We start from the raw sequence: 21,859 nt of genomic DNA on the forward strand, positions 1-21,859 counted from the left end.
TAATAATAATAATAATAATAATAATAATAATAATAATAATAATAATAATACTGTTTTGATGGTACCTTTTAAGATGTTGAAGGACACCATACAATAAATACAAAAATAAAAAAAATAAGTTAAAAGGATAAAAAGATGCGATCAAAAACAGTGTCTAACATTGTTTTTATTGTCCCTGTGTGTGTTTTCTATAAAGCATCTACATAGACTAGTGCAAGCAGACAGCCAAAAGAGATATTCAAAATAGATCCGATAGTTGTAATGCTTTTGAAAGTAAAACAACTGTTAATCTGTTCTGGTCTCGCTTAGTCAACAAGTAAAGAACATTTACGTTGGTGAATCCTACAAGGAAAGAACCAGACAATACAGGAATCAGGATCGTGACTCTGTGATGTACAGATCTACTCCTTTTTATTGAGAGGAGATGGATGTAGGTTAAATAAAGAGTATTTTGGGCAGGAATCTGTTTTTCTGTTTCCAGATGCTTGCAGGGTTCACACTGACTTACCTAATTTGCAACAAATTGCCGGTTTTCCTTTTTAAAGGGCAGACGAGGGAGGAATGCTGCAGCCAAAACAGATGTTTGGCAGCACAAAGGCACATTCACTCTATGCTCATCTCTCCCTCTCTCACACACACACAAACTCTCAAACACGCACACACTCATGCTCTGTCTCTAAATTGCCATCATCAGTTTAAACATCATAACCCTCTAGAATAAGGTTCAAGTTCTGTCAATGTCAATAGCTCTCTAGCTTGAGTAGGGCTATCAGTGTTTCAGTGAGAGAGGCTCGAAAGGGTACGGCAATCACAGGAGTCACGACATGCTGCACTGGTCATCGAAAATATGCCTTTGATCACAAAAACACATTTTGGGGAACATTGTTTCTAAAAATCCAGCCAACCTTTATTTTTATATGATCTTTCCAGTTTCTTTCTTGTTAGATACAGAATTAAACATTTTATCTTGAGTTATGCCACAGAAATCAGTGGCATTAAATCAAACAATCTGTGATAGTTTTGCTATCTAAAAGAAAATTTTAAAAGATTCCATCTCAGGCGATAATAGTATTTTTGAGCTAGTTGTCCACCTTAGTGAGCTCTATGTAGGGTAAAAAAGTTATATTTTAGAGTTAACTGTTGGCATGGCCTTACTCTGTCTGTTGAATTTAGGACTGAGGTTTGAAGGCACTAGATGGCACCAATGTAATGTCCTTATCCAGTATTGTAAAGGGATTTTGGTGATATAAATGCAAACAGTCAGACATGAATTTAAAAGCTCTCTAAGTCTGTAGGCACACAGCTGCGTCATATCTCCATGGCTGCGGCTAAAATGTTATTTTTTCACATGAGTTGGACTACATTATGTCCTGCCATTTACGTCTCATTACCGTCTCCTCTGTCTATGAAATGGGGTTAGCTTTGTTTGAATAAGAGCAGGCATACTCAGGAATACACACATGCATGGAGATAGCGTGTATAAAAGAGTGATTTAAAAGCCGTCCATCTGCTTATTCGGCTGAGTAAGTGGTTGAGGTCAATATTATCCTTAAATGTCACTGGGAGGAAGGTGCTGATAAGAGACGCTGTATCTGTGTCATGTGTAAATACATGCAGATTATACTGTATGAGAGCAGGATCCATCTTTGACGGAGACTTAGACAGATTTGAGGGAGAAGTTTGAGAAAACTGCACCAACTGTGGATTTCCTTGGATGATGGAAAGTTATCAAACAGCTGAGTGGAGAGAGATTACCTGAGTGTGCAAATCTGCAAAAAAGAAATCTAATAAAGTTTATACTTGAGCCGTGTCCCATATCTTAAAGCCTCTGTGTGTTGGTTCCATTATTTAAAGTACATGCAGAACTGAGTAGATAACAGATGTTTGTTTGATCACTTAATTCTTAGTCCCACATTTTTGTTAAAGCTTGAAGATTATTTTTCCAGCCCATCTTTAAAATCAGTCCAATGGCAATCACTCACTTGAATTTCACTTGAATCTTACTCAAGCAGATGTACAGTATGCTCAAACTAGTCTACTCTAGTGCAGAGCAAACGGCTGGATTTATTCTGTCTAATGATTGACTGCTCCTCTGCTTCACAGAGAGCCAGCTCTGACACAAAACACTCACAGGGAACCAAAAGACCAGCCGTGGAGGTTAAGCACAAACTCCTTCAATGTGAACGGAAAGCCATTATCTAAACCAAAACAACCACTTAAAGTTGAACAGCTGTAAATCAAAACAAGCCAGCCCCCTTGACATCTGCTCTCAATCATACATGCTCAGTAGTCCGTTCCCTCCTCTGGCTCTCTGTCTGCCTCTGTTTTGTTTCTTCCCATTTGAACAAAGAGAATATATGAAAGGCAATTGTAGTCAGGGCAATGAACTGTTGTATCAATCATAGATCTGCTTGACAGCTCTACTCAGTCAAGCTTTCTGCTCAACTCAGATTTCACCTTGAGTAACTACTAAGTAGATTATTATCATTTTCCTATTGGGTAAAAATACACAGTTCAGTCTACTTGGTTTCATTTTGAAAGTACTTAGTGTGCTTTGTTGAAGCCACAGAAGCAAATTTTGAACACATTTGGGGTCAGGCATTACAACACACTTTTTTTCACACTGTGGCCACCATCACAAATCCAACATAGAGGTTAGTGCTCACATGGTCTGGTTCCTGCCTTTGCTTCAACTGCTGCACAACTGCAGCTGGATCCGTTCTGTTGCAGTACGTCTGCGTGGCTGGTCCATCGTGTTGCAGGTAATACCCAGCCAACCTATTTTTGACTGACGTGGAGCTGTGACACTTAAATTCAGCGTAGGGAAGATTGAGCGGGACAGGAAGTCACAACCGGAAACTACCTAAAAACACTCAGTGATTTTCAAAATAAAACAGACCATGTCAAAATCAGTTTGTATTTAGTTTGACTACAATGATAAATGGACATAATGAGCAGAGCCAGACCAGGAGTCAAGGTTTGAGGTTTTACAGCCCAACATGAATACAGAGACATATCAATGGAGAAGGAAGCCCAGGAACTCCTCGGTCTGTGACTCCAGCTGTCTGTCAGTCATGCTGCTTGTCGGAGTGAACACGCAGCTGGTGTGAGTTGACAAGCGCAGTCATCACGCAATAGAACGGAGTCGGACTGCAGATGTAAGTGGCGTATTCCAAGCATATGACTCGATGAGAAAGTTCAGTATTTTTAAAGTGGGTTGTATGAAGTACTTGTTAATAGTAGGCGTATCAGCCATGGAGAATCCCGTTCAGCTCAGCCCCTTTGTTGGAAAAGCGACTGGAGAACAGTGTAGAAAGCTAGGCTATGCTGCTGTCAATAGGGGTTGGCCCAACCTTCCAGGATGTTAAATTATGTTTTGATTGTCGCTGTTCTCGGATGCGACACATAGTTGTCGCAGTTTGGTATAAGATGCACCTAATGTTTAAAATTATTTGAGGGTCATAGTGATAAATATAAAGTTTACAATTTCAGTCAGTTTACTTCATCAGCTGACAGAGTGCATTTTAGTCATGAAAACATTGTGCTGACCATGGCTTGTGTCATTATGCAATAAAAAAACAAACAAACAAAACAGAGAGCTGAAAAACACTTCCATTCTGGTTCCTGGTTTTCTGATCTAACTCATCTCAATAGAGGAGTCAAGAAAACCGACAGCCCCTGTGGTTAATACACCTGCCATTGACAATACATTTAACAGTCCCACTTCGGAAAAGAAAAAAAAACAACAACATCCCTTTGATTTCACAGTCAGTACAGCACTCATTAAAGAATAAAGTTATTTTTAAGATGATCAACCCTTATTGGAAATCCCTTTTTAGAAAAATGTGAGAAGCAAATTCCTTCAAAATAGATTGACAACAATGGAGCCAATGTTCTTCGTAATCAATCTTCATTCTCAAAGTTCATGTTAGACAGGAACAGTTGTTACATGGCTGTAAAACACTTCATACTGATATTACTCAGCAGGAGTCTATTTATAAAACTGCACTTGGTTGTCATGGATGTTGCTCTAATCAGACTAATTGCAATCATATCGGTCCCTTTAAAAAAGTTTTGTTTTGACATTGGTTTACCAACTAGTTAAAAAGAAACAAAAATGAAAAACAAAAAAAAGTCAGGAGAAGTGGACATCACAAATAAAACAAGGCAGACAGAGGAAACAATGCACAAAGTTAACACTGAACTGAACGGAGTTCTGAAAAACAGGGTTATTTAGGGACTGATATACAGGAAAGAACATATCAGACACTGGTGGTTACGATGTATGAGCTCTCAGTCAGGTGCTGCACTGACTCATGCAGTCTTACTCCCCTTGTTTAACCTCACCAACAGGAAGAATGCTCTGCCAAAACAGCTAAGTTTGCTCATATAACCACATACTTCTCATAGATGATGATAGAGAAGAGAGAAGTGACATCTTTATCCCATTTAAGCACTGCAACATGAAAGACACAAAACACAGAAAGCAATCATGCCACACACTGAAACAGTAAACTCTGCTGGGGAAGTGTTTTCACCAGGCTGATGAATGTGAGCGTCCTGCTATGACTGCTGCGCTCCTTATCTCACCCAGGGATAAAGTGCAGCAAGCGGCGCTTTGGTTCAGTTAGCGCTGTCACACTGAACCACCAGTCAATTGATGAAAAGCAACTTTGCTGTTTAATGAGTTTGGCCCCCAGTCAGGCTAGCATTTATGAGCAGACATCACCAGGACAACGCTTTAATGAACCACTGTCATCCTCCATCACAGTCAGCTACGAGGGATGTCTAATTAGGGGCGGCCACCAAGTGTCTCACCACATCCACTGGAGAGACCAGCAGTCGGCTGAGTTACCGGCTAACACCAGTCAGTCCACGCTCAGCGCTGCATGCTGCCCTGAGGCATGCTGGGAAAGCTTAGTCAGGTCATACAACAGTGGCTCCAATATTTACTGACATCCCCACAATTAAAACCACAATTAGTGGATTGCTGTTCTAAATAGGACTGAGAAAGGAACTGTGTCTAAAATCTAAATGGAGAGAAGAGAAGGGTTGATTAGTCACATTCACAATTTTTACATGGTAAGAACTGATCACATCATTGTATTGTAATTAATTTTAAAACGAAATAGCTTAAGCAGAGAAATTTGGGGCTGATCCAGACCTCAAAGTGGTCTCACAGCAGTGATCAGTAGTCAACAGCACTCCTGGCCCCAGGCCCTTCATTAGACCACGATCTGGCATCAGTCTAGGATGACTCAATATTTGCTGACAGGCACTCAGTCTGGACGCCTATCCAACTTGGAATAATTGGTCCTATCAGGCCAAAAAGCTCTTTTGCAAGTAAGAGGTTGCCCTGTTAGGCTATTAAATATTCTGATTGATTCTTAGGTTGAGTCAGTTTCAATAACAGTTTGATCCATGTTCATATGTGACACTCTGGAAGGGATGTGAGCGCAGAGCTCAAGAGCTCAGGAACACTGGCTCTGAATCAGGTATTACAATCATTACCAACTCCTTTTATAAGTAAACACTTCTCATGGATGTTTTAAATTTTTAATTCAGATTATCACACTGCATCTTTAAAAATGAAAAACTGTTTAAATATGAACACCTGCCAAGAGAAGAACAAGACTACCAGCTCTGGAACAGGATTGATTTTATTTATCTTAGCAGAGCGGTGTTCTGGTTTCAGAAAATTCTTCACTGGGTCTGACACTTTACAACCCTGTCAGTAGTTTCAGATACAAGAATAACAATCTAAAAAAGCCATCCTTTATGATAACGGTTTTGTTTGCTTTTTAGATCGCACAGAGACAGCAATATTTAAAACCCAGTCAGTATCATAACCAGCTAAAAACTCCTCATAAGGACTTTAAAAGGATAGTTCAGTTTTTTGAAGTGGGGTAGTATGAGCTCTATGTGACCACTAAGGACATTAGATACAGTAGAAAGGTGTCTCCTCTCCCTCAGTAAGACACAAACTTTAATTGATGGTGACGAGGAAATAGACGCTAACAGGGAAAGACCGTACCAGATTCAAAGGCTATTTTCTCTGCCTACAAGAACTAAAATCAAAAAGTAATACCACATTTTAAGAGTACGCTACATAAAATATTTTTTAAGTGCATTAAGTCTTCGGAAATATAAACATTTATCTGGACCTAACTGACTGGTTATGTGTCCTTCCGCGCAGCGCTAGTGCGCTCCGTCCCCCTCCTCCTTTCAGCTGTAGGGAATGTAAACAAGCTATGCTTCGGGCGCCGGTTGTAGCCTCGTGTAAGTTTGATCAAGTATCGTAATTCTTTTGTTTGTACTCTAAGGATTGTGAGGCAGCGTAGGAAATTCAAAATGAGTGACTATGACAGCGACGATGAAGTTCCATTCACTTTGGAACCAAAAGGATACCTGTATGAACCGAAGTAGCTACACAGAGGAGGAGCTGCTACAGATGACTGAAAGGAATACAGAGAAACATAGCCTTTGAATTTGGTACGGTACCCTGTTAGCGTCTATTTCCTCGTCACCAGCGATTACAGTCTGTGTCTTACTGAGGGAGAGGAGACAACTTTCTACTGTATCTACTGTTCTTAGTGGTCACATAGAGCTCATACAACTCCACTTCAAAAAAACTGAACTATCCCTTTAACTGGAGCTTCAGAAAGTAGTCCCCTTATTAGTTATCGGCTTAGCAGATAACTGTAATTGGATACTGTTTTCAATCTCTTGTTTTGTCTGTTGTCCTTAGGGGCTGACTCATCTGCATAAACAGTGGATAGGTTCAGAGATTTCTTGATTGGTATTTCTCGATGTAGCATAAAAATTAAAGGTAATGGTTTGTAAATTCACAATGGCTGCATGTAGAAACCAAAAAACATAAATGTCTTTAGAAAAAATTATTAAAAAATAATATTTTAATGGGAAAATATATTACATTTTAACTATTGTACGTATTTTATAGTGTAACTGACACAAAATGTAGTTCATTACTCAACTCTTGTAATGGCAAACTTTGTGACTTGGTCAACCACGACTTCACCCTCTGTAATGTCTTCAGTGTAACCTTGACTTCTAATAAGGTCTGATAGAGAATCTGTGTTGTCCTTGTGTTCACTTCCCCGGCTCTCAGCTTTCTCTCAGCGAGTTGATGCTGAAGTGCTTGGCCTGCGCTCCGTCAGGCAGGTGTTGCAAATGGGAAATAATGAGTTGTTAACAAGCATTAAATGAAACCTCTGCGCGAGATGGTGACAGACTGACATTGTAGGTGAGTTCACGCTTGTTTAGGGATTTCTATCCGAAGTCGACGACTGGAATATCAGATTACGTTCCGGGTGACGGCTTCTATTCCGCCTTCTCATTCCCCATCACAGTGTTTTCTTTCATACTGGCTGATTCAGCTTACACATTATGGTAATTAGATCACCCATCTGTGAACCTGAGACATTGACACGGACTATTTCTATTTCAGTTCTTCTGGGGGTCCTTAAAACCTTCAGTGACACCTTGATTTGATTCATCCAGAGTGAGAATTTGCACATGTATTCCTGTAATTGAGATTGTTTAAGTGGAACTGCTGTCGGATTCCTCAAATGGGATTAGCAATTAGTGGAGATGAACTTTTAAACCTGGCTGATGCTCTTTCTCTCAACAGCCTTGAAATCAAACATCAGAAACACGCACAGGGACTGATGTAAGTTTTTTCATGCTGTGCTTGTTTGGCCAACCATGCTGACATGTATGCGCATGTAAACAATCAAAACACATCCACACACTGGCAGATATATGTATTCAAGCTTACAATCATGCAAATGTACAGATGTGTACATGGAGAACTTATATTTTATGTCCAGATTTGCACACACACACACACACACACACACACACACACACACACACACACACACACACACACACACACACACACACACACACACACACACACACACACACACACACACTCATCCCTTTTATAAAGTGTGAAAAACTGGAAATACTCTGAAGTTGTACTTACGACCCTTTTGGGATAAACAACTGAGCAGCAGCTGAGCGCGTCTGCCTGGGAGGGGGGAGGAAGAGACGTTAAGGAAAAATATTGTCTTTGATCTGATGATATCTGCTGTACGGGCTAAGTTGCCATGAAGGCTGAACAAAACAAGAGTGTTTGTCAAACATAATTTGCTTTCGTCTTGGTGACGCCCCGGGTTTGTACAGCTGAAAGAAGAAAGGTGATAACTACACATCTCTCCCACTCCTTCTTCAGAGCATGACACTGAACTTTATTTTTCTTTGTAAAGCACAAAGCTCTTGCAGTGTCTGGGTTAAGGCTGCTAGTCAATGCCAAACAGCAATAAATTGACTAGTACAGAGTCCTATTGTGCTTATCCTGATGGAAACTCTAGACAACTCATAGCAAGAATCTTTGTCTATTCAGAAATCGTGCCTTTTTTTACGGGCACAATCACTTCAAATGAAGAGCTCGTCACTGAGACTGCCACTCCCGACTCACCTCACCTGCCCTAGGCACTTGGGAGGCCCCCCAGACCTCCCAATTCAGCCTCTTTTAAGACTTCTCCACTCATGCCACTAACCAGGGATGCACCGATACCCATCAGTGGTATCTGTTATTGGTGTATGGGTGCCCCTCAAAGCTGGATCGGTATCAGTGGGAAGAGATCCATGGTGCCGATCCAGGCAAACAGCCTCTGTCTTTTTTTTTTTTTTTTTTTCACTAGCGCTCTTTGCCACTTGATTTGAAATGTTGCCTCTGATGCACTTGCTTTGACTTTTGCTGCATTACCAGTCAACAGGGTATAAAAGTTTACATTGAAAAGAACTTGAGTACATTCTGAAGAATTGTTTTGATGGTAAACCTTTGAATATTTCATAGTTTAAATGAATATAAAATTCAGTAATTTCATACACTTACTTTTTGCCTTTAAGCCAAAATGTTACCAGTCTTATCCCACAGTAGGACATGCAGGTTATTATCTAACGCTGGTATTGGATCAGTAGCGGTCGATACCAGAGCCCAGGTATCGTATCGGAGCCACAAAAGTTGGACGGCGCATCCCTAGCCCACCTCAACAAACACTTCCCTACTAACAGACAGGTCCCCATTGTCACAGTCTTTCAAACAATATCTGTCCCCATTTATAAAACCATAACTTAATTAACTCTGTTGAAAGAAATGTAATGATGATGATGGTAATGATAGATTACCCTAATCAACAGGTGGAGTGAATGCCACTAGTAAATTGATTGGCAAATCCAAATGTCAAAATAAGTTACAACAGTCCTTTTAAATTCTATTACTTCATTCCCCTAATCATAGCTCTGCATTATATGCCTGTTATTTACACAAAAGTTTCCCTTACCCTCCACTAACAAATGATGTGGTTTGTTCATATGTGCGCACACGTGAGTGTGAGCATTGGACAGGGCTGTAGGCCCATGTAAACCTTCCCTTACATACAGAACACATTCAAACGATTAATGACACGTCTGATTGTCATCCCAGCCACAGTCTCATCTGGCTACTGAGGACTCATCAGTGACCATTAGGAGCAAAAAAAAGAACTAAAACTTTAATTGATAGGACACACTCCAATGCTGCCAATCAGGATTATTAAACACTGTGTTGGACCAAAACTAACAAGCCCATGGCTGTAGTTAGAAATATAGATTTAGGGGCACACCTGCTTGAGCAGGTGGCTGTGGTTCAAATCCAGCCCGTGGCCTGTTTGCAGAACATCACTCCCTGCTATCACCCTGTTTCTTTCTCTGTCTACTGTCCTATCATCTCTAATTGCAGGCAAATATTAAATCATTTGAAAAGTATTAATTTTAGGGGAAGCTTCCAGTGTCAGAATTAAGCCAATCAAGCTATAAAGTTCCGTTCCTTGAGTGTCCACCAGAGGCTGGCTCCAAAAGCTTAGAAGACCCTATAAATAATCATGCTAAATGCCATTTATACAGCAAAAATGAATGTCTGCAAACTATACTTGGTCATAAATATTGCTGACTTGACCAACAGGAAGCCAAGAAGTTAAAGGCCTGCCTGGATTAAGCTTTTTTCACATACTTGGCTCTCAGATGACAGTGGAGTTGTTAGACATATGATGTGCAAGTATGTCTTTGCTCTGCTAAACACAGCTCTCTGTTTCCATCATCTTCTTCCTCCACTGAAGTAAGTTAAGCAGAATTTGGTCTAAGTTTTGTTGCAACTGTTGCAAGAAAAATCTCATGAAAGATGAACATTGTTTGCCCTCATTTTGAAGTGTTTGTAAAGTTAACTGCCTGCCATGCCTTCACCTTGTACTGCCCTGTTTACACAAGGCAGTTAAAATAATCTTCAGTGTTGACTGGACTGACTGAATATATGTCTAGTAATCATTCTTCAACTGCAGCCTTTCCCTTTTCTCTGTCATTACAGGAGAGAAAGCTGTGTATGCTTGCCTTTTCTAGGATTAGTGAAATGGAAAAACTACAGTCAATCTGTTGGCAAGAACTTTGAAAACAGGACCCAGAGTTGAATAATCAGTGTTGCCTGCATGGGTCTGTTTTAATCTGAGCTGCCCTTGCAGACATCACACGCACTCATGTACACACACATATACAAAAACACACACACCTGGATTACCCTGAAGGGCCAGCACTCTGCAGTCACGCTGATTAACTTAAAAAATATCCTCTCGCACGGACAGCCTGTCATGGCCACAGAGATGCTTTTCCCCCTTCTCTTTACTCTCCTCTTCTTGTCTACATCCCCATCCTTCCTCTCTTCTCCTCCTCCATCACACAGACAAGGTGACCCAGTGCGGCTCCTGCTGTCTGTCCAGATGTTCAATCACCACGATCCTCTCTATCTATACCATGGCTATTGTCTTGCTGACAAAGAGCCGCTTCCTGACACTCCACAAGGAACCGTTATCAAAAATGATCAAATCTCCAAGACGATACGATTATTCAGACGCTTACTTGTGTTCTATTGATTGGCTTGTTGGCTCATCTAGGACACGACATCCTCATTGAGAGCACTCATGTTCACATTCATACCACATGTACTCAGCTGATCACACACACAGATGCTTGCCTTGTGTATTGTGTTACTGAGATCTTTGACTAAAACCCTGTCTCGATAACCTTGGTTGAATATCGACACACAGCCAGCTTCTCTCATGTTTTTTCTCTCCTAAATCTGTCTGTACTTGATGGTGATGCCAATAAAGTCAGCAAGAATGAAGAGCCTTCTTAAAAAGAAGATAAGTAGAAATAGTAAGCAGGCTGAATGAACAAAATTACAACCCCACATCACTAAAACATGTTATTAGACAGATCATCAGAGCTTTTCATCATCTCAGCAGATGTAGAAAGTTTCTACCCATAATTCAGTCTTTTTGTGAGGTTTCAGCACCTTGAAAGGTAATTTTTCTGTGACACTAAGCTTCTACATAAAGTTTTTACTCATTTATTTCCCTGTACATCATCACAGAGTATTGTCTGTTCCTGTTTTTATGTTCTAGTACAGAGATAACTTCTATTGTGATAAGGCAAAAGCAAAAGATTGGTTGGATGATTCTTAGTTTGTTTTTTCTTCACCTTTTCTTTCTTTTTTGTTTCTCTTACCATTGCCCAGACAACCTGTTGATCGATTACCAGTTTACCTTCAGTTTGCTTCAGGAAGATGACCGCTACTACACTGCCATCAACTTCATGGCTACACCTGAACAGGTATGCATTAAGAGGCACACAAGAAGGGGAGTTCTGTAACTGTTAACAGGCAATATTTCCAAAGCATGTGACTCTAATGATCTCTGAACAACATAAAGTATATGTAGCTTTGTCTTTGACACTTTTGTTGTAAATTTTCATGATGAGATGGCACTGGAGTGTCTGTTTTGGTCACCTTTAATTTATTTTATTTATTGATAGACATTGTAGACAAAACAAAACAGAAATGGCCTGCAAGAACTTTGTGGTTACACTCACTCCAACATTAAAATTCTGATCACACGAACGCCTCAAAGTTGTATTTTAAAGTGTCAAACGTGTATCTCCTTAATGTGTGAAGCTGCTTCTGAAAACAAGACACATCTAACATCTCAAATTTTATCTCACCTGTTTTCCCTCTCAGCGCCTTAAGGTGCAGTTACAGCTCAAATTGGGATTTCGAGACAGCTTTGCAGACAGAATCATCAAATCAATGGAACGGCTTGCAAAGAGGCCAACAGATTCAAATTTGCCCGGGGTGACAGAAGTTGGGGTGCTGAAGAGACAGTTTAAGTGCAGAGATGTTCCCTTCTGTTTGTGTTTCATGAATGTGCAGAGCAGGGTGCAAAAGGTCGAAAAAGAATGAAACAACTGCTGTGATGTCTAACAGCATGAGCTGTTCAATTAACAGTGCAATGACAATGATTTTCTTTGTCTGCAGGCCAACAAGAACCTGGACATGTCAATAAACGCTTCAAACAACTTCAACCTCAACATCACCTGGTCCTACAGCTCGACAGGTAGAGAATATGGTCACATTGGCATGCTTTTATAAATAAAAACAACATTTATCCTCTTTCAAAGATAATTTATTTCCAGTCTAACTTAACATGACTGAGGCTAGGGAAGTTTGTTTATATAGCACATTTCAGTAATAAGGGGATTTAAAGTGCCAGCAAAGCATATTGAAGGAAAACAACTGGAAATTGATAAAATAAATAAATAAATAAATAAATAAAATAGAATAAAATACAATAGCTAAAAAAGGTCAAAACATAGAAAAACATGTTTTAAGATATCAGCATAAAAGTTAGTATGTAGAGTTTTGCAATAAAATAGATGTAAAAATGGTTGGTTAAAATATTCAAATAATTGAAAGGCACTAAGAGTTTCTATAGACTTGATATTTTCTGGGAGTTTGTTTCAGATATTTGGAGCATAAAAGCTGAATACCGCTTCTCATGTTTGGTTCTGAGTCTTGGGACTGAAAGCAGACCTGTTCTGGATGACCTGAGTAGTTTGTACTGTATAAGAAGATCACTGATATATTTTGGCCTTAAACCATTCTGTGCTTCATAGACCGACAGAAGTATTTTAAAATGTTTCCTCTGACTGATAGGATGCTGGTTTAAGGAAGTCAGAATTAGACTGAGGACCCGAGCAGCAGTGTTCTGAAACATCTGCAGCTGTCTGACTTATTTTTAGGGAGACCTGTAAAGATGCTGTTACAGTAATCAAGTCTACTGAAGATCAGTGCATGAACCTGTTTTTACAGGTCCTTTTGACACATTCTTTAGATAATAGTAGGCCAACATTGAAACTGTCTTCATGTGTTTTTTGGAATTCAGGTTTGAATTCATGATGATGATTCGAGCATGGTCAGTGGTTTTCTTACTTTAGCTGAAAGCACTGAAGAATTTACTCACTCTGGTATCTCAGTAAAAACATTTTTTAGCCTCTGTCTGAAACACTTTATTTTAGCTGCTGTGTCTTTAAGCCTCCCTGCTCCACAACCCCCTTCCCTCTGATTGGCCAGCCCTCTGGAAGCCTGTAGGGGAACAGAGCTACAGGCAAACCTTGGTGTCTGAGGCCCACCTCTGCAACATGTTATGTCATGGTTAAAACGCTAACATGTTAAGTATTGACATCCAGTATCCATGCTTTGTATTCATGTTTAACATAATATCTCCTCTTAACTCACAGAAGTGTCAGAAATTGGCCTCTGTAGTTCCCACAAATAAAGGTAAAGGTTGTTTCTTCTTGAATAAATGGTTCAGATCAAAATGAAATGTATGTAATATCTGTTAGGGGAGAGTTGTCCTGTCTGACTGGATTTCTCAGGAATGCCTTGCCAAAAAAATATACCTGTAGAGCAAAAAAGATTTCCACTTAGTCGAAAATCCCTTAGTTTTCTTTTGTTTTTGGTTTGATATCTTTACAAGAATTGAATGGAATTTCATTGCATATATGTTGGTTATTGTCTCTTCATTTATCTGCAAGGAAATTATGCAATCTGTGACTGATTAGTGGACGATCTCTTCTTGGTCTGCCTGAGCACCTGCTTGTTCAGGGGTTTATTGTCCCTTTGTTTTGAGGGCAATGTGTTGTTCAGATCTTTCAGCATAGGTTTATATACCCAGCAACTGCAGTAAATGAGTTCTCTTAACAAAATGTATTGATGTTAACCTCAGCTTTATTGGATTTGGAAGAACTGTGGGCTTTTTCTTTTCTTTTTTGGAGAGAATGCTGGGATATTGGGAGTAGAGAGAGGAGGAGGATGTGCAGCAAATGATAGTGAAAAGGAGTTGAACCAGCAACCACTGTTACAAGGACAAGAGCCTCCATATACTGTGCATTTGTCTTAACTCTGGCCCCAGCTGAAGTCTCAATAATGGGACTTTTCTTTGACTTTCAGTGAAACATGATGGAAATGAAAGTGAGCTGTGGTATCAAAAGTAATTTGACTCAGTGCTTGATTGTCTGGTCTGTCTCTAAAGCTTTGTCATTGAGCTGTCTGGGTGTGAAGACATCCCACTGCCGGTATCTTTTTTATTAGTATCCAAGTGTCCTTAAGTAAAGCGGTCAGATCTCCTTCGTGCTTACCTCCCGGGGATTCTCTCTCAATGAAACACATCAGGAGCTATTTTGAATTTTGGCATTAGGGCGTTTTATACATTTTCCCTCCTGATTTCAATTAAGATAAAAGCACTCTGCTTTCACACTCCCAGTATCTGGGGGCCCTGAGCCTCTTATGTTTGGGACTCTGAGCCATGTGTGTATGTGTGTGTGTGTGATTGTGGGCAGACTATTACAGAGTGTTTAATGGCCCTGATAAAGCAGGAGGTGGAAATATTTTATTCACAGCGTCTGAAAAACTCAGCTATTAACACAGAACTGCTGATAATGCGCTGAAGGATACTGAAATCAGACCGCTTCAGCGCTGAGAGGAATTTACAAGCTCGCTCTGAATTACTGCGAGGTGTCAGAAAAATAATTTGCCTGCCTCAGATGAAAGGCACGCCTTGACATTTAAAACTGTGGACTGTTTTCACTCAACCTGCTCACTTACCGTTTTTATAAGGATGCTCAGACTGAAAGCACTTGGATGATGGGTCACTCTGTCTGGCTGGCTGTCATGATGCCGCAGAAATGTGTTTTTCTGCTTTTCTGCCTCCACCAGTTAGGAATGAAGTCGAACTTTATATCCAACTTGTATTGGTCTCATTTTTTCTCTCCTAGTCTTACTGAGACTCAACCTTTTGTTGTTTCAATCCTGAATCTTCCTCCTCTCTTAGTGACAAGTCCCAGTGATTGTGCAACATGCCACCCATGTATGTGTGGTATCCCATCTAGGCTTTTGCAACGTGTTATTTATTTATTTTTTTTGTTATACTCTGCAGAGCCAAACTTTGACAGCATATCCTCTGCCATACATCAAGGGTCTCACCTTTTTTTTCATGCTCCCTTTTGCCATAAGTTTGTAAGGTCTGGTTTTGATCCTTTTTGTTGCTGCAACAAGCCTCTCGGAGATCTCGCCCCAATCTTCTGTTACAAAAGCTGAGTCATGAATAAAACAAAGTTCAGCACAGTTGTAATTTTTTTTATTTTCTTATAAAACATACCACTTACTGAAAAGTCAAAAAGCAGACACGGGACTGGAACAATAAAGCAGGGTCAAAACGTGAATATCTTCAAATGGGAGCACCTGGAGCTAAAATTAAACCTCCTTAAGTCATCTTAACTGTGACTGATTTTTCTGGAGGCTAAAATAGCATACACATCTGCAAATGTAGCATTCTTTGTCCTTTAACCATAAATGAAAGCTGGCAATAATAATCTAAATCCTGTTTTCACACAACTGAGCGAAAATAGATCTTCATTGAGCTTATTTCCTTGTCCTTATGCATGTTCAATTTAATTGTTAATTAATTTCCTGCTCTGTTTCCAATAATCTGTTCACTTTCTTTTCTAGCTGGCACCATCTCAGGTGAAGAGATGCCCATTATAGCAAGGACCAACATCAAGGAGCACCGGGACAGTTTCTCCTGTGAGATGTTCAACTTCAGAGTCCACCACAACATCACCTTCTATGTCTATGTGACCAACTTCAGCTGGCCAATCAAGATCCAGGTTAGAGATTTCAGGAGGGGATGAACAAGCAAAAATGGTTAATGGTTAGGCACATTGGGCTCTAATTTCGTGGCGCAGCGCTGGTGAAAACAGGGCTCGGCTGTGTTAAACCCACTCACGGCTTTTCTCCTCCCTCTCTGCCATTTGCGCGGAGGGAGGCGTGGACAGCTCTGCGCTCCTCTGCGCTCCTCTGCGCTCCTCTGCACTCCTCTGCGCTCCTCTGCGCTCCTCTGCGCCTTGACTGCGCCTCTCTTGGCACTGCAGGAAACTTGCAAAGTGCGCCGGTCACACCCTGTGCGCACGGTGAAGGCCGGCACAGGGCAGGTGCGCCTGGTCTACGAAATTGAAGCCCATTGTCTTTATTGTGACTGATTTGACAGATCATCACTAGTTATCTGCTAAACAGTAAAAATGCCATCACAAGCCCCCAATAGCTGGCTTCTCACCCTCAAGTGATCCTTGTATCAGTCAGAGTCCACCATTAAATACAGTTACATTAAAATCAAGTATTGGAAAATGTAGGCTCATAGAGGAAACGTAAAGTGTGCAGATTACATGTCGTGCTTCTTATTGGTCACTTCTTTGATAATGACTTATAAACACTGAAACCATGAAGGACAATACAGAGGAATGAAAGGATACTTGTAATCTAAATTAACTGAAAACTCTGAGGAAACAGCCTCACATCTCTTCTAGACACTGATAGTTGATCATGCATACATCTTAATCGAAATAATTGTTCTGTTTAAAGGGTCTGAAAGGTCTATCTGGACAAGCCAGTGTTTCGTTTTTGTTTATTTTTCCTGGATAAAGACTCAGTTTCCCACAAGTACTTGCACCCACTGTTGTGAGGACACGACTCTTACCAAGGCGTGCGTTTGTCTTGAAGCAAATGAATGGAGAGCAGATCTTTTTAACGCTACTTATCTTTTTTCAAGACAACCTTTATGTGCTTAAAGTGGTACTGTTTGAAACGTGACAACAAGGAAACTTGACCAACTGGCCATATTTAGCTGTACTTACAGCTTGGTATGTCCTTGACTGGTAACATTTGTGAATCCAAGCTATGTTTTACCAGTGCTCATCTACCACCAACTATAATCACACCATGCAGAGCAAATGTAACCTCACTCTTACATTCACACATTATCACAAACAGCTTAACCTGTTTTAGCCTTTAGTCTGTGCTCTATCACTATCCCATTTAGCTTTCTGCTGCTCTCCTGATCTATTTTTTATTTTACCATCCTGCTCCTGTGTCCAGCATTACCACAAAATTAATCCAAGTAATTGTTTTCAGCAGAGAGAAACACAGATCTTTCCTCTTACCGCTAAACTTGTGGTGTTGTTATGGGGACTTCTACGTTCTGTAAATCAGTCCTGCCCGACCCAACCAGGAAGTGGAGAAATAGCATTTAGAAATAACCTACCTTGGTGCTGATAATCTCATTGTAAATTGTGGATTACGATCAGGCGCATTATGTAGAAGTGAGGCTTTCACTTTGGAAGTCCTCACAGTCCCTTTGATGGCTACAGCACAGGCCACACAGTAAGAGCTCTGCTGCTGATTTACATCATAATGTTGATTGTGATGATGATGGTTGTGGCATTGATGGTGTTTGTGGTGACCTGACCTAATGCTGATGATAACTTTGGTCTGCCAGGGAAGGAAACAGAGCTTAGAGACTGAGGTCCCCTTTCTAATGTATCCAGACCTCGTAAACATCAGAATACACTGGTGAAAATAATGCTTTCATTGTGTTGTGCTCACAGAGCTGATTTTAGACATCCAATTTTTTATTTTTTCACAACCACACAAGCATTGCGTAAATGTTTTCACTTGACCTTGTATCTCTAACTTGTTTTGTGCCTAAGGGAATAATCAGACTTTTGAAGTGTATAACAAAGTGCGCATGCTCCCATGTCTAGTGTTGATATTTTGCTCAATAGCTCAAGAAAAAACTTTGTTTCCAATTAACATGCTCCCACTGGTCCAAATGCTATGAATAAGACTGTCATATACTCACAAATCAGACATTTTAACTGCTAATGTTCAACAGGCAGCAGTGCTACAAAATGTTTGTCAAATTAATATGCTGAAGGACAACCCCAAAACACTTTTATCAGGAGAAATATTAATGCATCAGATCATTTTCTTCACTATGATATTTTGTAAACTCTTAAAATTTATTTTGCCTGCCATTCTGAACACAGACCTTTAAAGAATTTTGAAAATATAACAAAAACAAAACAAAACAAAAAAAGAATATTTACAACGCTGTTTGATACAAAGTCTAAATCTGGAGACACAAATGTGTATCAGTTCTTATTTATGTAAATATTTTGTATTATTTACGTACCTAACAGTTACTGTTTAGTTTGTTAGGATCTGATCAACAACTGAAAATATTTCATTCAGTTGAAGTCAATAAGTTATTTACTCTATTTCTTCTCAATGATTCAGAAGATCAGTTTCTGGTATCTTGGTTGAACAAGAGTCTGGGTGTTGTAAGCAACATTTACTGTCCAAAAACTCTTATTTGATATATCTAGATTCCTTAACTCAATTTGAAAACTTAGCCTACATGCTCCCACAATGCAGTCTTGCCTCCTGATGTACAAAGGTAAGGCAAGTGCATCATATGCTGATTCAAGTGATAACAAAGTGAAATAAATAATAAATCAAATGTCAAGTACTAAACAGAAATCAGCCCTGCTGGTTGTGACCTTGTCACTGACACAAAATAGAAAACAATTAACAGTGGAAATACAAAAGATGACTGTGAAAGCAGTCAGGATTTGCACTAACAATTGCAGACTAGTAAATTAAAGCTGCACTCCTCAAACAGTTCGATTTGTAACCTTGTATTTCAACAGACAAACAAGACGTGTAATAGGAGAAAAACAAGTTTTCAGTGTCTAACAGCCCACAACTAACATTTAATCCTGTCTTCATAATGAGAACAAAACATGTTTTTCAGAGTTTTTACTATCAGAGATGGTTTTCACCTCATTAACATCTTGTTTTCAAAATGAAAAAGGTGCAGCACATTTATTATCATTATTTCCATACATAAAACCCACACTATTACAAATATGTAATTTTTAGTGCCACTGTTGGGCTAGAGAGAGAAGTCTCTAAGGATTACATGCTTTAGATTAACAGTTTGTCTGTTGTGCAAGATTCAAAGTTTAAAAAAGTTTTTTTTTTTTTTTTTTTTTTTCAATTTATTTTTTATTTATTTATTTATTTTTATTACAATGATCCTAAATGACTCAAAAGTTTTCAGTACTGTTATAGAAAAAAATGAAGCTTCGGCTGGATTTTTTTTTTAGCCAGAGCTTACATTTTTGCTACACATTCCCTCATTTGGAATTAAAGCAGAGTTGTATGAGCTGTGTGTTAGCTCTGCTGTCTCCTCAAAGCTGCTGTAGGTCACTCTTTCTTATACTCCTCCTGAATTAATCAGATTCAACCCTGCACTGTAAAATATTCACCGTTTATGATAAAAGAAGTGACAAAAGAAAAAGAAACACACCTTTGGAAACTCTGTCAAGATGGAAACCTCTTTTATCAACAGTTTGTTTGCATACAAAAATACCAGTGATGGCGGTGACGCACTACTAAGTAATGCATTACTCTGTTTTCTTTTCAGTAACAAATAATCTAATGCATTACTATTTCCAAATCAGTAATCAGATTAAAGTTACTTATCTAAATCACTGTGCATTAGTTTTCTTTTCATTTTTCTTGTATAAAAAAAAGAGGCTTTTTCTCGCATCTCTGGGAGTGGCGGGAGTCGCAGGTTCATCACGTTTTCAGCATGTGAACAATTGACGTGCAATAGTTTTGAGTTTGTCAGCTGAAGATGACAGTATTATGGTTCGTTGTTCACTCTGTGCTGGCAGTTTGCTTAAGCTCTTTGACTGACACATTCAGGAATCAATCACTGCAGCCATTAATGCTTGAGAAGTTGTTTGACTTCTACCTGAGGGAAAGGTAAGTCCTGTCTTTCACAGTTACTCCCTCTATTCCAAGAGCTCAACGCTCCGTTTAGCACAAATCCATTTATTGAGGAACAGAGCAACATAACATTGGCTACAACGAGGCAACCGGTGGCAAGCAGAGGCATGCCCAGACTTTTTAGACTTGGGTGCCCTGAGCACTGAGTACTGTGGATTATGTGAGCCCACACTCCAGCAACATTTATTTTTTTTAATTATAGTATTACAAATGCAGGATTAACAGACTACAGCTGTAACAAAAAATGAAACTGATAAAAACCAAACTGGACTAAAATAAGCATTTAAAAATAAAATAATTTAAATCTAAAATTGAACTAAACAATGCTGTAGTGTACCAAAAATAGTACTGGAAAAGCTTCTTTAGTTGTATTTTTAAATTCAAAATGTATAAAGTGAATATTTTTGTCTTTAATTGTAAAATACATGTTTACAAAAAACAATGTCTGTATGTTATTTTAAAATAAAACATGTAGACTCATACTATTATTATTCTTTTTCATTGCATTGCACAATCTCGCCAAATTATACAGCTGCAGGTGTTGTCAGCAGCTGCTGAAAGTAACTAATAAAGTAACTTGTAATCTAATTTTTATTACTTTTAAAATCAAGTAGTCAGTAAAGATACTGAGTTACTTTTTAAAAAAGTAATCAGTATCGCATTTCATTTTCAAAGTAACTGTGGCAACACTGAAGAATATATGCCTTTTTTGATATGAACTTTAAAGTCCTTCTTCTTTTTTATTTTCCCTGTGCTCCGTCTAACATGCTGTCACATTCAGGCGTTAACACTGCGAGAAAAAGCTACCACTGAGAGTGTACATTAAGAAGACTTTCAGGTCAGTTTCACATATGCACAGAAAAAGTGGGGTAAAACTGACAGCCTTATGGAGAGTAGTCTACCTTCACTGCTGCTGTTCTGCTGTAAGTAACAGACAAACATAATAAATCCATGCAGAAACCTGCAGCCGTTAAGTTAAATCTCCCATGTCAGTTCGGATGTGTGGACAAACAAGGTACAAAGCATGTTTTACATCATCATCATCATTGTCACGTCCAGTTTTCAGGAGCTGTCTCCAGCACAAGAGACAGTCCTGACAGGACACTGAGCATAAACCATTCTGAGAAGTGTTTGGCAAATCTGCTATCACATTTAATGATCTGTGAGTTTTCCAATGTCTCTCCATCAATTATGCAGCACTGGATTAAATCTCCAGGCGGCAGCCACACACACACTAAATATTCACACTCAGACCTTATGATCCATTAAATTGAAGTAGACTTTCAGCGGTGATATTTTAAGATGACTGTCATGCAGGGTGCAGGCTGTGTGCTGATGGATGGAGTCAGGAAGTGACAGAATGGACAAATTAGGAGAGAGTGAAGACAGACTGGCTGGTTAAATGATGTAGGGAGTTGCACAGTCAACATGTCCAGTGTTGAGAGAACGGAGAGTGTGTTACTGACAAATGGATGAAGAAAGAGAGCAGGTCTGCAGACAGATGAAGATATACAGGGTAGGATGGATAGATGGACATCCAGCAGCTAGATGGAGACATTAACATGAAAAAGGCATTATGGTATGGTATGCAAAGGAGTGCTATGGTGCACAGAAACAAATAAATAAATGGCAGAGCTTTTCTATTTTCTTGTGTTTTTAATTATGTTTGCTTGGCATTGGATATTGATTACGTACCTTTTCTCATCAAACTCCAGC

General features: G+C 39.4%; 1 protein-coding gene across 3 annotated transcripts in view; it reads left to right on the plus strand.

Moving 5' to 3' along the window:
- The window catches only part of atrnl1a (attractin-like 1a), a 384,223-nt gene that overhangs the window by 215,539 nt on the left and 146,825 nt on the right, over positions 1–21,859 (plus strand). For all 3 annotated transcript variants that reach the window (XM_074676260.1, XM_074676261.1, XM_074676262.1), the window contains 3 exons: positions 11,636–11,730; positions 12,431–12,509; positions 15,962–16,119. In XM_074676260.1, coding sequence (XP_074532361.1) covers positions 11,636–11,730; positions 12,431–12,509; positions 15,962–16,119 — 332 coding nt within the window. The remainder of the gene's footprint in view (positions 1–11,635; positions 11,731–12,430; positions 12,510–15,961; positions 16,120–21,859) is intronic.

Source organism: Halichoeres trimaculatus, unplaced genomic scaffold (assembly GCF_033239565.1).
Source record: "Halichoeres trimaculatus isolate MK-OKI-2021-1 unplaced genomic scaffold, fHalTri1.1 fHalTri1_scaffold_8, whole genome shotgun sequence".
Classification (NCBI taxonomy): domain Eukaryota; kingdom Metazoa; phylum Chordata; class Actinopteri; order Labriformes; family Labridae; genus Halichoeres; species Halichoeres trimaculatus.